Raw genomic sequence first — 17421 nt, 5'->3', positions numbered from 1 at the left:
CATACATTAAGAATATACTAATATATGAAGTGGTTTTCTTGGCATGAATATATTACAGATGGCAAAGGCGCCCAATTGATTCACAAGTTCCAACTCTCTGACCCTCTCTTTTAGCTTATATGAGAATGAGTCTTCCTAATATTGCTATTACTAGTATTTCTTATATTGTCCTTGTATTATTTGATGTTTCAGTATTACTGCTTGCTCATGTTGTTGTAGATGGTCTTACTGAGTTCCCCATATGTTCCATTTTCTTCTTCAGGGTCCATAGGGCGACAATGGGGTGTAGGTCGGACTTGGAGGACCAGACACCAACAGGAAAGCTTTTCAATCCCAGGATGCTCTGGTCCTTCCCCCTATATCCCACCCACAGCCTAAGGGCAACTCAGTTTCGTTGGTGTCTGGCAGGAGCCAAAAGCTTATTTTTATGATTCAATTTTAGTTTTATTTATTCTACTAATGAGCAGCAGCACGAGCCAGTCCTTTGGACGTCTGCACTGATGGAGCACATCACCCCTCTGCGGCGCCATGACATCAGTCCTCGGCTAGGCTCCCCGGACCCCAGACTGCAGTCGGGACTCAAGGGGACAGGTAAGGTGGATCCCCGCTCGCCTGGACCAATGTGTGTGCACAGTCTTAGGAGAAAGATCGGAGGCGCTGATGTGGACATCGGTTCGTTGGGACTCCAGTAGACCACCAGGGGATTACAAGCACTGGCGCAGGGCATAAGTAAGGCCAGGTGATCCAGTGGTTAAACTCAGCATAGGGGAGAAGGCGCTCTCTCTGTGGCCCCTCCCCCAGCTCAGGGCACCATTCCACTGCAGTCTGCTGCTCCCCCCTCACCCTCTCTGTATACCTCTCCCAAGGGCCAGGTTATACAGCGCTATAGTCTACCAGCCACTGCGGTCTGTGTAGTTGATTTTAGTGCCCACTGCAGTTATATTGTACGTATATTCTGCATTGTAGGTGACTTATGCTAGCACTGCTGTCTGTTTTCTTTTTCATATGTCTGTCAGCTTATACCTTTCCCTTTCTTCTACTATAACCCTTTCATACTAAAGGTATAAGGAGTTCATTGTACCTCACATCTCCATATATTGTGAGGTACAATCACATACTATATATCGCACTGCACTGTGCCATATTACACATACAGCTGGGTAGCTCACTGCACTGTGCCACTGAGAAACCTCTCCTGTTAGACTTGACCTTCTGTACCTTGGAAAAAATTACCTGGAGCAGCATTCTGATTGGTTGCTCATACCTGTTAAACATTCACTAGAGTGGGACAATCGGGTTCAGCCTTGATAAAGCTCTTTATACAGTGAAACGCAAGCATTGGCGTTTCAAGCGGGTCCACCACATGGTTCCATGATAATGTGTATATTATGTCTGTACTAGTCTAGAATAGAAAAGACTAAATTAATTGTGAGATAATCCATTGCAAATACAATGAGTGTGGATGATGCGAATATTGAAGCAGCAATATCATTTATGGGCAGTTTTATAATTTTATGTTAAGTGGCTCTGAATACCACATACTGTAAATCAGTCAGTCTGAATGTTACATTGTCAGTCTGACATTAAATAGCGATGTTACAGCAGCGCTACTCCACGCTTGTAAACTAATGTGCATCATATCAAACATCATATGAATAATTATAGTGAAAGAATATATTCATATTGCATAATAAATGTGTGGATGTTTTAAATCTGGACTAACATCACAGATCTACTAATAATATATGTGTTCTTTGTGAGCTGCAGCTTACACCTCTACATACTTTCCCTAGAACAGATTGGTGCATAAACAATACCAGAGTTATTTATAGGATATTGCCCATTCTGTGTCACATTCTTTAAGAGTGTTTAGAAATACAATGTAACACCACAATTTATCAGAATGTTACTAAGTGTCAACCTTTAATTGTAGGAGTCATAGATAATCGATCCATCGGTTATCTCTCATATCAAAGACAGACATTATTAAAAATCTTCTTATAGTGAACTCAACACTGCTATTCAAGCAGATTGGCTATTACCATTGCAAATAATAGTGATTCCCACAACGCACACATACCCTGACTAATGTGGAGCATCTACAGCATATGTAGGTTGTTAAATATATTCATATCATATAGTTTTGCTTTGGTCTAATATAGTACTGGACTCACAAACTAGGAGATCAAAATAGTGGACCTTGCTTTTTTTTTATACACCAATTGTTCAAATTTTTCTACCTTTATACACTAATCTGTATGTATGTTAGTCTTAAATTCTTTTAACCTCTATATTTCACGGTACCATTCCTAGTGAATGGAATTTTTACTATAATAATAATAATAAGTCAAGTTTTAATATATTATTTTTGTAAACAACCGCTAGCTCTTCTTACATACCAGTCTAACTTGGTTGGATTAGGGCTGCACCCCCATAACTGAACACTACTGGTGGATAATCATCATGGGGCTTTCTATGTAATCGTAACACGCTATACATTTGAAATATACTTTCTCTCTCTCTAATTTCTGAGACACGTCACAGCTGCTGTAATTGTGCGTGACGGGCCGATGTTCTCGATGTATACGCAGGACTGCAAGGTATTACGGATGTGAGAAGGCAGTAGTGGGCGTCTCTATGCTGGCTGAGCTGAGGCCGATATTACCGATGTATACACAGGACTGTGAGGTATTACGGATGTGAGAAGGCAGTAGTGGGGGGTGCCTCTATGCTGGCTGAGCTGTGGCTGATGTTACCGATGTATACGTAGGATTGTGAGGTATTACGGATGTGAAAAGGCAGTAGTGGGGGGTGCCTCTATGCTGGCTGAGCTGTGGCCGATGTTACAGATGTATATGCAGGACTGTGAGGTATTACGGATGTGAGAAGGCAGTAGTGGGCGTCTCTATGCTGGCTGAGCTGTGGCCGATGTATACGTAGGACTGTGAGGAATTACGGATGTGAGAAGGCAGTAGTGGGCGTCTCTATGCTGGCTGAGCTGTGGCCGTTGTATTGGCAGGACTGTGAGGTATTACGGATGTGAGAAGGCAGTAGTGGGTGTCTCTATGCTGGCTGAGCGGTGGCTGATGTTACAGATGTATACACAGGACTGTGAGGTATTACGGATGTGAGAAGGCAGTAGTGGGCGTCTCTATGCTGAGCTGTGGCCGATATTACCGATGTATACACAGGACTGTGAGGTATTATGGATGTGAGAAGGCAGTAGTGGGTGTCTCTATGCTGGCTGAGCTGTGGCCGGTATTACCGATGTATACACAGGACTGTGAGGTATTACGGATGTGAGAAGGCAGTAGTGGGTGTGTCTATGCTGGCTGAGCTGTGGCCGATATTACCGATGTATACGCAGGATTGCGAGGGATTACAGATGTGAGAAGGCAGTAGTGGGGGTCTCTATGCTGGCTGAGCGGTGCAGACATTAGCATATTTTCTCAGCAGCATTGTGTGCGATTACGCAGCTACGATTGCAACTGCCATCCGTGCTGAATCAGGCCCTAGATGCGAGAGGGGCCCAGTGTTTGTGGGCTACATGCAAAGCAGGCAATATTTAACCTGCATGCAAAACAATATATGTATTTGCACCCTGTGCATTCCAACATGACTTTTACTGGTGCAAAGTTACTTGCTTTTTTGATTAGGTTCCAACTCAGAATCAGGCCGTCCTCTCCCTGGGCCATTTACCTTGTAATAAATGATACCACTGTAGCCGCACTGTGTAGAAAAAAGAGTGTGCGCGCCAGTTATTGTCCTAGTCTACAATTACCCACACCCAGAATGGTCTATGCTTTAGAGGCGGAGCTTCAAGAGGACTAACTCGCCTCCGTCAGTGGCACAAAGCAAACCCTGGTAGCAGCGAGGTGACCAATGTGAGGAGAGACTTGTCAAAACACTTTATTTACAGTTCTTAGCAATGTATGAAACGTTTACATGGTAAAAGCAGAACATTCACAATTTATATACATGTGCATTTAGTCTTCTGTACCAAACAAAAAGCCAATATTTTCAATTCCAATAAAAAGTGGTTTATAGAAATGTGGACAAACGTCATCCCAAAAAACTAAAACAGAGCAAAACATTCAGAAATTAAGGCTAAAATAAACAAATGTTGTGAATTCACAATATTTTAAATAAATATAAATGTTTGTAAAATCTCAGACATTATTGAGGCGATTCAATTCCTTTGAGCGCCCCCTCGCTGGGTGGCAACCGACGGAGCAATTTAATTATTGCTCCATTTGGACGCCTAAAGACGCGGGGGGACATCTTTTCTTGCAGCTTCCTGAGGTGCAAGTCTAAGTGTGTACAAAGTCTGTTGTGTGGGCACCTAAATGACCATTTGGGCGCCCTACCCACTTCTTTAGATGAGTTTGGCTGGTTTACGCAGCTACACCCGGTGCTTTTAGGCACGTTAAATACTAATGGGTCCCCGAACAGAGAAACAATTGAATTGCTCCGTTGGGCGCATATTCGTATAAACGCCCAGTAGGGGGCGCTCAGAACAATTGAATTACCTCCTTATAGACTATGTAAAAAAATGAAGCTTTAAAAACATATATGTTGGCCAGGTTGTGTATCTGAATATTTACTGGGAACAATCTAGGAACAATCATACAGAGTGATCACCAATACGGAAGTGCTTACTGCTGCCCAGTGGCTGTCACATCACGTGTGTGTGTGCAGAAGCTCCCATATTACATGTTTATTGGTGGCACATTATGGGCTTAAGCTGCATAACCACTATGTGATTCTGGGCCCGACATGGCTATATCTGTCAGATAATGTAGTGTGTATGCAGCACCAGGGTCTGACGGTCGGATCGGCTCCCCATATTCCCCATATCACGCTGTGATGTTCACATTGTTTTGTTATCGGTCAGACAGTGCAGTGTGTTTACACCTCAGCCCGATGTCTGCTAAGTAATTAGCATTCCCCTAGGGAGACCAGCTGATTTGCAATAAAAAAGGATTGTTTTGAACAGCCAGATTATTGAATAGTGTGTACGGTGTATAACAGTCGTTTTCAGGATCGTTTTGTTAGGTCTGAATGGGTCTAGCCTTTAGCAATGTTGGGCAAAATGTTATCATTTGTACCTTAGCTTATTGGGCCTGATTCAGAGATGTACATTAATCCATTGATTAACGCACAGCTCCGATGTTTACTGGTCTGCGCATGTGCAGGATGGGTCCTGCCATCTGACTTGCAGATGCCCCCAAGCCGCAGTATGCATTTGGGGGGCGAGCATGGTCACCGTTCCCTGAAATATGGGCGTGTCACGTTTTCCAGGAGGAACGAGGAAACGGTCTGTGTCATTGTACGCAGATTCGTGGCCTCTTAGGTAACCAGCACCTGGTCAGGCTGCTGGAAGCTTCAGCACCCGCAGCCTGGCCAAAGGACCAACCATTGGTCGGTCGCAGTGCTGGGATCGTAATTGCAGCAAGGAGGTGTCTGACACCTCCTTCTGCATTTGCATCGGAGATGGACGGAATTATCTTTAAAACAAAAATCAAACGTTTATATTTTTTTTATTTAGGAAATATCGATCTTTGATTCCTCAATGCAGCCTGAAGGAGCCTATGGGGTTTATTTACAAAGTATTGTGTTGCAAACCTGATGCTTCTGGTCATGTTTATGCCCAATATTTATACAGGCAATGTTTTTACTAGCAAAACACGTGTGAAGATCAGATGCTTATGCTATTTTGAGGAAAGAGTCACCTTTAGCATCTCTGGTAACTGGCCCAGCGGCCTGACTCCCTTTCACCATTACCCATATTGTCCCGCTCCTCCACTGGCAACTGTTTTCCCCTAGCACCCTGTCTCCCACTCTGATCATGTGGCTCCCTGACCTCTGTCTCCCCTGAGTCTGTGTCCCCCCGACACCCCCTGTTAAAGTGAAAACAAATTTTTTTTATCAATGCTGAACGTTTTGGTATATTTATTAAGAGTGCAAAAAAAACAGATATAACAATCACTGGACTCTCCCCCCAAAATAAACACTATCTATACTTAAAGAAAAATAAATAAATAAATGATTATAATACAGAGATGATCACAGTGCCCACCATTTACTATAGAGGGTGCAATACTCTGTTTAATGTACTTTTGTTCTGATAATCTTGTGTGGTGGTAAGTCGGGGCGTAGTAGGGAGCACTGTATGTATATATCTTCATTATTAGCAATAAGTAATACTGGACATTTTATATATGTGTTTTCTGCTACAGAATATACACGATCTAACAAGCGCTCCCTAATTACATACATGGGGTATGTAATGGTTACTATAGGTTTGTAGGTGCAGCCAACCCTTATATTACTATGTGTATGAAGGGGAGATTACTTCTTGCAGGAAGCACAGATGTCTGGGACACCTGACTATTAGAGGGCGATTGAATTAAGTACGATGGCCGCGATGTGCCACTTCAGCAACATCGCTTCTTTTCCCTCACATCCATATAGGTGCCCTGGAAAGGTAGCGATGTTGAGCCTACTGTATATGGCGGATTGTGCTCATCCCGCAGAATTGAGTTGCCCCATAGTGGGAGGTGCTGTGTGTGTTATACCCCAAAGCAGCAGCAGAGTGGTGCAGGCACTGAGAGCTCATACATATAAACACAGAGTAATGAACAATCCAAGCTTACGCTTAGAACAATCTCTGCATCCAGCTACTTACAGACAAAGGTCATAAACAAAGGATCCAACACATTTATGAAAACTGATGCATAAGAAAAAGATCTGTAACAAGCGGCTGTTTCCTTTCCTTTTCTAAGTACTAATAGAAAATCTAAACAGGAACTGATTGGTCGCTGTGAATAACAGCACCTTTTATACATGCACCAGTTTTAATAAATGCCCCACACTTTACACTGTGACAAAACCCTATCACACTTCTGTACACACAGAGATAAGTCACTAACACACACAATATCCTGCATTGCAGACATGGATAACCCCATACTGTCTCCTTAAATCACATAAGGACATATATATTCTACATTATTTCATGTCAAAGTTTAATGGTTTACTTTTTTTGTTGCTTTTCTTTAAATCGTCCATTAAAAGACAAAAAATAAAAAAAAATTGGCTTGTCTCCCATAGAAAGGATACCGCAAGAGCTAACAATCGTCAGGGATTCCCCCTCCACCAAAACTGTCTCCCAGCAGCTGCGCCATCCTCATGTTGTGAAAGGGAGGTTTCCATTTTTTTGTCCATCATTCACAATGTAAGAACGCATTAAATGTTTTCTGCAGAGCCACAGTGGTAAGAAGGTGCTTAGCGTGCAAGCCCGGCCTGGCCTAGATCCGATTGGTGTGTGTAATGCCTTGTGGAGTCTGACAGGGAGCACAAGTGGCCCTCTCCTGACACAGGCTCTTTAGAGCGTTCAGTACAATGTCCGGCATGTGGTCGGTGATCATTCTGGGACTGATGTAAATGCTGCTGAATGAAGTCTCCTTTGACCACACTGCATTGTATTTCACATCAGAAAAACACAGCCTGCAAAAGGAGCATACCCATAACAATTAGGGAAGACACAGGAAGCCGCTGTGTCCTTGGCATGTCATTAACGTCTTCCTGAATGTGTGTATAATATATAAGGACTACACAAGAAGCAGAGCAACAAGTAACACGCTCATTTGTAATTATGGTCTATAATGATAATGGCCTTTACTAATGCCCATGAAAGAGGAGCCAATACTGGCATAAGAGTCTGCCTCTGAATAGCAGTGTCCCTCTGTTATCCCTAGAGCATATTTATAATAGATGTGTTACATATACATTGGAGAAAGATGTATTAACCAGAATAATATAACCAGCTTAACATTCAAATGCATCACCAACACACAGAGATGTGCCTGCAGTCCTGTCTCCTGCCAGTAGGGATGTCCACCTATAGACCCGCCCTCCTTCTCCCTATGTGGCAGCGACATTGAAGTCCCTTCACTAGACCCCACCCCACTGTTACATTATAGGTCAGACCATGTATTCACACAAATTCCCTAGCTCTGGCTAGAGACCTGTGTGCTTGAAAGAGGCATTCCTTCATGGGAAACAAACATAGTGTGTGCAGTGTTCCACTAAACCAGAAACTCAGGCTGACCCACCACAAAGGCATACTGTAATATTGACTAATATATATGTAAATGTTTCCATAACTTGACAGAAGTAGAGATTATATATACAATGTTGAATGTTGCTTATTCAGATGTGTCAATTGTGTTTTAGGCTTGATGGTTTTTACAAGGGACTTTAGTAAAGTTTAGTAAATAAGAAATGTGCACTAATGAGAACCACTTACCATCCTGATCTGCTGTCTTCTGTAATGTGGATGATTTTTCCCGGCAGATACAGATGAGGGTGACGAGGGGAATCGGGAGGGGACCCATCCGTCAGAGTATTATACGAGGAGGACTTCTGAACCAGTAGGCTCTGCTCCACCAGCAGAGGTTGTGACAAGGAGGCCAGATTTCGTCCATCCAGTTCCGTTGGGAAGTCATCTGGACTGCCACCGAATATTTCATACCAACAGCCGCGCAGCAGGATCTGGTACTGTGGAAAAGACTTTAATAATCGATGGAAGTTTTTTGACTCACATGGTTTAATGTGCAACACTCATTTCTTTGTTGGCGGACATAAAAAATGTTAATTCAATATACAGATCTAGAGCCTTCAATGAGCAGAATTCCATCTAATGGAAAGGACACAGAGTTGTAACCAGCACCCTGAGAACAGATGCGTGGTGCATTAATATTCTTATGGTCCTCATCTTTATAGTAAGCCACAATAATTACTATTCTGTACTGTTTAGTGCGCATAACTCCACTGACTTCCTTGTTGAGCTGCCAGCTTATGACCTGCTCTCTTCAGGCCTGAATCGCCTTCCCGAGATAGCCTGCCCAGAACTAAGGGACATTACATAGGGAAAACAAATGGTCTTTTCTGGAGGAACGGGGTCAAAGAACAATGCAATATACAATAAGCGTATACAAATCTATGTGGAACTTGGTCACAAAAACTTTTTAAATTCGTACAAATACCATAACACAGGGTCACAGTGAAGCCAGGGAAGGGATGCAGGTTACATTTTGAAGCCATTTTGCAGTAAGCTACATGTTTGCCATGGATTTTGCTCACACAATTATAACATGTATGTTATCGGTTTACGTTGTTCTGAGTCCACAGTCACACACCTTGGGCCGGTTACAGTTGACCACCATCCTTAATATTCGGCTTTTCAGGTCTTCCATGTTGGGCAAACTCAACCTGTGCAGGACAAGAAATTCATGAGTAGTGAGGGAGTGAGTGCAGGTAGGCAGTGGGATACACGTTCCAATCTCTGGGTCCTTACCTTGGCACAAGATCTTTCCCCACTATGATTGAGATGATGAAAGTCTTTGAATATTCAGCAAGAGCTTTGCTGAAAGATAAAATACAAGTTAAAAATTAAACAATTTCTGTACCCCTCAACAAAGCAAAATCACTTTTCTTTTTATATATTGTTTTTGAAGCAAAGACATAATACATACATAATGAAACATACGGCGACTGAATAAACTACATCCCCAGAAAAACACATCATCAATTGCATAGGAAGTCTAATACAGTAAGAGGTAAAGACGTAGAATACAGGAACCAATATCACAGTGTGCATTGCAGAATGAAGGCTCCTTGCAATCACCCATCAGGCAGAGAAATTTTTTTGGGGGGGTCATTAAGGGGAATACAAGTTTCATGGCATAAACCATGGTGGATATGAGTTTGTATGAAGAGAGGAAGTGTAGAGATGTAACTATGTAACTTTTAACATGTCTCAAAAAGTGGGAAACCCTCTTCTCCTTATCAAAAATTGCTCCACCTCATCCATGCGGAATATACAATAAAGATGATAATATAACCCAACATTGATAAGAGTTGGTTGTATCGATTCCTGTATAATGTTTTTGGGTTTTTTTGCAGCTGCGCTTACCGCCAATAACAGTTTTCTACTACCCTTCGTCATTCTCTGCCCTCTAGGGAATATGCTTGAAGTGGCCCATTCTGGGGTCAAGGGTACATAGTTTACAAAATGAGCTTCGGCCTCTTGTCTGACTCAACTCCAGAAACCCTGGTCCACAGGGCAGGCCCACAGACAATGATAAAGGTCAGCCACCCCCCGACCTCACCTGGGGCAATCATTGGAAGTTGTAAGGTCTATCCTAAATAGTATGCGTGAGGACAATTGGGTTCTATGCTACACATTGAGGAACAGTTCATTGTAGGTACTAGGTGTGAGCAAGGAGCAAGATCTGAAAACGCCATAAAGCAAGTCAGAAAATGAGTGGGGAACTGTTTCAGCCAATTCCGCATACCCTGACTAACCAGATCATGAACAAGGTCCTCTCAAAAACTTTCCGTGGGGGGCATTAATTGAGAGAGATGCCTAATAAGTGGATTATCCCAATCAGCTTCTGAAAACAGCCTCACCAAACATATGCTGTACTTGAAGAGAAGCTATTGGACATGACATTATGGTATATTTCGCACTGGCCTCTAAGAATGTGAGGGGGTAGGGAGGCTTTATGACGCATAATATGCCACAACGTTCTAGTGATCATCAGGAGGAGATTGTCATGGATTTCATAGGGAACTTCCTCATCGTAGATATGCAAAAAATATTTAAGAGCCATGTCAGGCAAAAACTGTTGTTCCAGGGATGTGTTAACTGTTACAGTATTTCTAATAGTTATTCCAGAAACGTGTTGGCATATGCATCTTGATCCTGTAGCCGCTCCACTAATAAAAAAAAGGTAGCTGAGATGCATGATTGTATGTGAAAATACTTAGGACGTTTATTCTACCATTGGATTTGCACTGAAACAATTTTGAAGGCTAATGCATGCCATCCAACCTTGCCAAATAACAAGTAAAAACAGGATTTTGGTACTTACCGATAAATCCCTTTCTCCGATTCCACAGGGGACACTGGAGTTCAAGACAGTGGGGTATAGACGGTGGTAGAGCAGAGCCTGGCACTTTAAATAATTCTGAAGTGTGACTGGAACCCTCCCCCTCTATGCCCCATCAGCCCCAGTTTAAGAACTGAGCCCAAGAGGAGACGGTAGACAACAGGAAAATGAGGAGAAGGAGAAGACCACAGAACGGAACAAACAATACTGACTGAAGGAGAACAGAGGAACCCACTGCAGGGAATACATGCAGTCACACAACTAGATAAGGACCCAACAAAACGGCAGGAACGCAGCGCTGGGCGGGCGTCCAGTGTCCCCTGTGGAATCGGAGAAAGGGATTTATCGGTAAGTACCAAAATCCTGTTTTCTCCTTCATCCACTAGGGGACACTGGAGTTCAAGACAGTGGGGACGTCCCAAAGCCAACCTCCCGGGTGGGAAGCGCGGAGAACTTGCCGACCTTTTGGCCAACCGAAACAGGGACAGCCCAAGACTGGAAGCATGTCGTAGAGCCAGGAGACAATCAGAGCTCCTTGCTGAACAGTCACAGACATTCCACAACTTACAGCGTAAATTCAATGGAATACGGCTAGAGAGAGTACCCGCAGATGAGAAGCATCAGAACACCATAAGCTCAGCCAAAAACAGAGCAAGCAAGACCGTTGGGAGCAGGAAACCCCAACTAGAATCTATAGAATGGCAGGAACAGGAGAACAAAACTCGAGAAAACTGTACCAGCGACAACTACAGGAAGCTGCAACAGTCTCAGACAGCAGAATCCCAGCACTGCGGGACATCAGAGAGATAAAAGTATAATGATACCAATATACAGAGACAGAGCTGAACCTGTCCACAGACTCCTAACAAAGCAAACAAGGAGGCAAGAGTCACGACCTAACAGTCGCCCTGAACCATTCTCGAGGTCCAACAACTAAAGGGTTGGTAACCAGTGGAAGGTTTAGACCATAGAAGTTGTCAACGAGTGGAGATCCCACTGGGCATGAGGCAGAGGCGGATACGAGAGGATTGAGACTACAATTCCTTCCAGTGGGTCAGAGGGCAGTACCACCCCTCCTGTCAAACAGCAGACAACTTCCTACATGATGGTAGAGTGTAATCAGTACCAACTACTGGCCTGAACATAGTATGAAAACACCCAGGATACCCTTAGCAGAAAAAGAGCACGGATGTCACCTCCACCCAGGGAGAGCTACCAATATAGGGAAGTATCCCATCCGGAAGGCTAAAGCACTAGGACAACTATGAAGGTACCATTGCGGTACCTGTCAGTGAGATGAATTTATCAACAGATACTGAACAGGAAACAAACCAGTCCCCCTGTATGGAACATAGAGACTGTCACACTTTATAGTAAAGATGTGTATTAGCCCATAGATGTGCTTCAGTCCATAACCCCAACAGATTCCAGTAGAATAGGGTCACAAATCTCAATGTTGCAACTATGCACCCACACACCAGGAAAGCTCTAAAGTGTACAGCCAACTGATTTAAAAGAACTGAAGGCTGCTAGGACAGCAGCTAGGGTGCGTAAGAGAGAACAACAGCTATGTCAGGATGCATGAAAAAGAAAACATCTTCCGAGGCATTTCGCTTACCTGTGAGCGACCAGAAGCCCTCTGGACGCTATGTAGGATGTCACTGACCTTATTCATCTCACAGCAAACCACCACGTCAGGTACAGGGAGTAGCCTCAGTGGGCAAAGATCAATGCTCTACAGCACGGACTTCAGTCTGGAGATGCTGCAGAATAAAATACTGTAGAAACTAGCAAATTGTTAATGGAGACAAGAAGGTCGTACAACAGGACGCTATACCTGAGCCTGTTCCACATACCCCAAAAACGGTCTGCTAGTGTATACTTACATTAACACTTATAATGGTGAATTGTGTATTACGCCCACAATCTGCTACAACCCAGGCCAGACCCTGCCTATATCGGCGGGTGGCCCTAGGCCTCATGTAAATTAACTAAATAAGCCATGAGGATGGAATAGATCCTGGATTCTCTATGTACAGATAGGAAATGTACCCAAGGGACCTTCAGATACCTATTTTATTGAGATATGCGACAAGACAATAACAAAAGGTACCAGAATCGATACTGAGAAAGGTACCTGTACATAGACATAGAATGCGTTAATTATCCCAAGTAAAGAAGAGATATATCTGTAGTGATTACGCCAGTCAGGGCCAAAAACAGATATCTCCAATTATTAGGAAAATTCATACAAGGAATGGGAAGATATCAGTATGTATGTATATATATATATATATATATATATATATATATATATACATACACACACACATATACACACACATAAACATAGCTGCATGAAAGGGCAAACTCTTTGAAAGAGTTAGTACCGACATAGTAAGTCACTTGTCAAACTCCTGCACCAGGAGATCAGCACGCTACATTATATATATACACATTATATATATATATATATATATATATATATACACACACACATATATATATATACATATACACACACACATATACATATACACACACACACACATATCCCGCACCTGGAGATCAGCATGCTATATCTATATACACACATTGCATTCCTAGTGTCTTACAAGTTTGTTACTAAGTGCACCCTAGAGTGTAGTTGTAATTCATAGATCCCCTGAAGTGGACGCCGTAGATATAGACTAACGGAAACAGGACTATAACCCGAGGCGGGTGTAAGTACATATCCTTATATACATGTGTGGACATACAGGAAGGCCCCAGGACATGTATAGAGTCCATATTGAAAGCAATGCCGTAGGAGTCTGTGACTATCCTATGTAAGCTGCAGAACATGACTCTAATCTATAGAGCCACCATATAATATGTATGGATATAACCGACAGCGTCTGGTAAACCCTGGCAGCTTTCCAGACCTGGAATAATATGTATCTTAATGAATGTGGAAGTATAGGCATACCTACACATATCCATAATTATATACATATACACACACACCACCCAATCCCTAGGGAGAGATGGTGTAAAGCGGAGTTATAGAACAAACTACCAGATCAGGAGAGTCCAGCCTCCCATCGCAGCATCCTCTTTAAATATGCTAGGTATCAGACATAAAACTGAGAAGAACATATCCTACCCCTGCTTTAATGGTAAGGATAAGAAGCAATACATATATATATATATATATATATATATATATATATATATAAATATAGTAAATTCAGTGCGCAAATAAATCAATCAATCAATCAATGCATAAACACATATAATACTGTGAAAAGTTTTTTAGAATCCAATAAATAGATGGATTTTTGGAACAAAGTAAATCTGTGTCACAGACGCCAGATATAGCACAGGCCACAGGTACCACACAGGCCGGCGTCTTCCCCACGTTAAAACCCGGATCCAAGCGGGTATTGGTTTATCTGGAATTGAGAGCAAGAAAGAAGGGGCGCCACATAGTGCATGAAACTGTAAAACAGATTTTATTGCAGACAGCGGACATAAAACTCGTTCAATGAATATGCGTACCACAATCAGCGGTCAGATACCATCGCAAGTAATAAAAATGAGGAAGCCTGAATATCACCCGAACGTCTCCGGGGACTCCGTCGGCTATTCGACCAGTAATGGAAAGCAACGCCAAACCACGCCCCAACGCGTTTCGTCATCGACTTCGTCAGGAGGCTGGTTTGGCGTGAATAACAGGCATGCTCTTATACTAGTCATCCCATCTACTTCCACAAGTGTTTTATAATTAGATACTTAAACTAATCAGTATTGGAAACACTATAGGGAAATAGTAGCAGATGTTACAATGTGGGTACTTTAAATCCTAATGCATACATTGCATATTGCATAACATTTATAATTAAACATAATAAATTAAAAAGTCAGCATTTAAATAAATGTAAAAAATACAAAAAATAAATTGTAAACATAATGAAATGCTTTTCCTTAAAAATACAAACATAATAGTACAATAAATATGTGCAAAATGCATGAGATAAAATTCATGAGTTAAAATTAAAATAAGAAATACTGGGATATAAAGGAATATGGAATAAAAAACAAGAGATAAACAGCAAAAGATAAGCAATAGATCTACAACAGCAGGCCAATTAGTCTCTTAAAAAAGGTGTGATATCATATCCCTCATTTAACCCATTAGGTTGCAAAGTATTCAAAGTTATAATCCAAAAGGATTCTCTCTTTGCCAATAAATTATCTCTATTGCCTCCTTTTATATCAATCAACACATGTTCTAAACCCATAAATCTCAAAGTAGTGGGGTTACTACCATGACACTTTTTAAAATGTCTGGGGACACTATGATTATCCACACCATTTTTTCTATTCCGCAGGTGTTCTAAAATTCTGATTTTCAGCACCCTTTTTGTTTTTCCTACATACATTTTACCGCAGCCACAAACCAATAAATTTTTGCTGCAAAAATCGATTTTATTAACGATTGCTTAGAGTTTGTTCTTAAATTTAATTATTTAACTTTTTTAGATATTTTTTATCTTCAGACATGCGGTTGCGCAATGGGGACTGTTTGTGCACCGTCTGTAGCGAATTTATATATGGGGGAGTGGGAAAAATTGTATGTTTTAAACAATAATCCCTTTACTGCCAAGATTCGATTATTTAAGCGATATATCGATGATATTTTGGTAGTGTGGCAGGGTGACAAAGATGATTTCGATGAATTTGTGAAATATTTGAATATAAATGATTTTAATTTGAGATTTACTTCTAATTTTAATGTAAATGAAATTGAATTTTTGGACCTTGTACTAAACACTAAGAATTGTACTGAGGAATGTAATAATATACAAACTCATACATTTTTTAAAAAAGTGGACTGCAACAATTATTTGGATTATAGAAGTTGCCATCTGAATAGGTGGAAGAAAAATCTACCCTTTTCCCAGTTAGTGAGATTAAGACGTAATTGTAGTTCTCAGGATAAATTCAATGAACAGGCTGAAATATATAGGCAGAGGTTCTTAGAAAAAGGTTATCCTATTGAATTAATTAATGCAGCAGTGAAAAAAGCTGGTGCTTTAAATAGGAAGAGTCTTATTAACTATAAAACAGAGGCCCTGAAAAAAGAAGGATCATCTATTGAGAATAATAAGTGTGCATTTATTACTCAATTCAATTCTTCCAGTCAGGAGATTATTAAGATCCTTAATAAATATTGGCATATTATTCAAATGGATCCAGTTTTATCATCAATTACGCTTGATAAGCCTGAAATTGTATTTAGAAGAGCCCGCACTTTAAAAACAGCCCTTTCACCCAGCCTATTACCATTGTTAGATGAAGGAAAATTAGAGAAATCCTGTCAGTTTATGAGACTGGCAGGCTTCTATACATGTGGCAGGTGTAAAGTCTGCCCTCATGGTTTGAACAAGGCAAAAATCTTTACCAGCAGTACAGGGAAAGAATTCAAGGTCAAACATATTATAAATTGTTTGACCACTTATGTTATATATTTATTGGTTTGTGGCTGCGGTAAAATGTATGTAGGAAAAACAAACAGGGTGCTGAAAATCAGAATTTTAGAACACCTGCGGAATAGAAAAAATGGTGTGGATAATCATAGTGTCCCCAGACATTTTAAAAAGTGTCATGGTAGTAACCCCACTACTTTGAGATTTATGGGTTTAGAACATGTGTTGATTGATATAAAAGGAGGCAATAGAGATAATTTATTGGCAAAGAGAGAATCCTTTTGGATTATAACTTTGAATACTTTGCAACCTAATGGGTTAAATGAGGGATATGATATCACACCTTTTTTAAGAGACTAATTGGCCTGCTGTTGTAGATCTATTGCTTAATCTTTTGCTGTTTATCTCTTGTTTTTTATTCCATATTCCTTTATATCCCAGTATTTCTTATTTTAATTTTAACTCATGAATTTTATCTCATGCATTTTGCACATATTTATTGTACTATTATGTTTGTATTTTTAAGGAAAAGCATTTCATTATGTTTACAATTTTTTTGTATTTTTTACATTTATTTAAATGCTGACTTTTTAATTTATTATGTTTAATTATAAATGTTATGCAATATGCAATGTATGCATTAGGATTTAAAGTACCCACATTGTAACATCTGCTACTATTTCCCTATAGTGTTTCCAATACTGATTAGTTTAAGTATCTAATTATAAAACACTTGTGGAAGTAGATGGGATGACTAGTATAAGAGCATGCCTGTTATTCACGCCAAACCAGCCTCCTGACGAAGTCGATGACGAAACGCGTTGGGGCGTGGTTTGGCGTTGCTTTCCATTACTGGTCGAATAGCCGACGGAGTCCCCGGAGACGTTCGGGTGATATTCAGGCTTCTTCATTTTTATTACTTGCGATGGTATCTGACCGCTGATTGTGGTACGCATATTCATTGAACGAGTTTTATGTCCGCTGTCTGCAAT

The 17421-nt window shown here is 41.1% G+C and overlaps 1 protein-coding gene across 1 annotated transcript in view; it reads right to left on the bottom strand.

Annotated features, from left to right (window-relative positions):
• Positions 1-3893: 3893 nt before the first annotated feature.
• The window catches only part of DAGLB (diacylglycerol lipase beta), a 52006-nt gene continuing 38478 nt past the window's right edge, over positions 3894-17421 (bottom strand). The window contains exons 12-15 of the mRNA XM_088451953.1: positions 9362-9430; positions 9204-9276; positions 8312-8562; positions 3894-7509 (exon numbers count right to left, since the gene is read on the bottom strand). Of these exons, the coding sequence (XP_088308079.1) occupies positions 7311-7509; positions 8312-8562; positions 9204-9276; positions 9362-9430 (592 nt within the window). The 3' untranslated portion in view covers positions 3894-7310. The remainder of the gene's footprint in view (positions 7510-8311; positions 8563-9203; positions 9277-9361; positions 9431-17421) is intronic.

This window comes from Taudactylus pleione, unplaced genomic scaffold, assembly GCF_031769625.1.
Source record: "Taudactylus pleione unplaced genomic scaffold, aTauple2 ptg000032l, whole genome shotgun sequence".
NCBI classification, from domain to species: Eukaryota; Metazoa; Chordata; class Amphibia; order Anura; family Myobatrachidae; genus Taudactylus; species Taudactylus pleione.
This window is presented reverse-complemented; position numbering and strand designations above follow the sequence as displayed.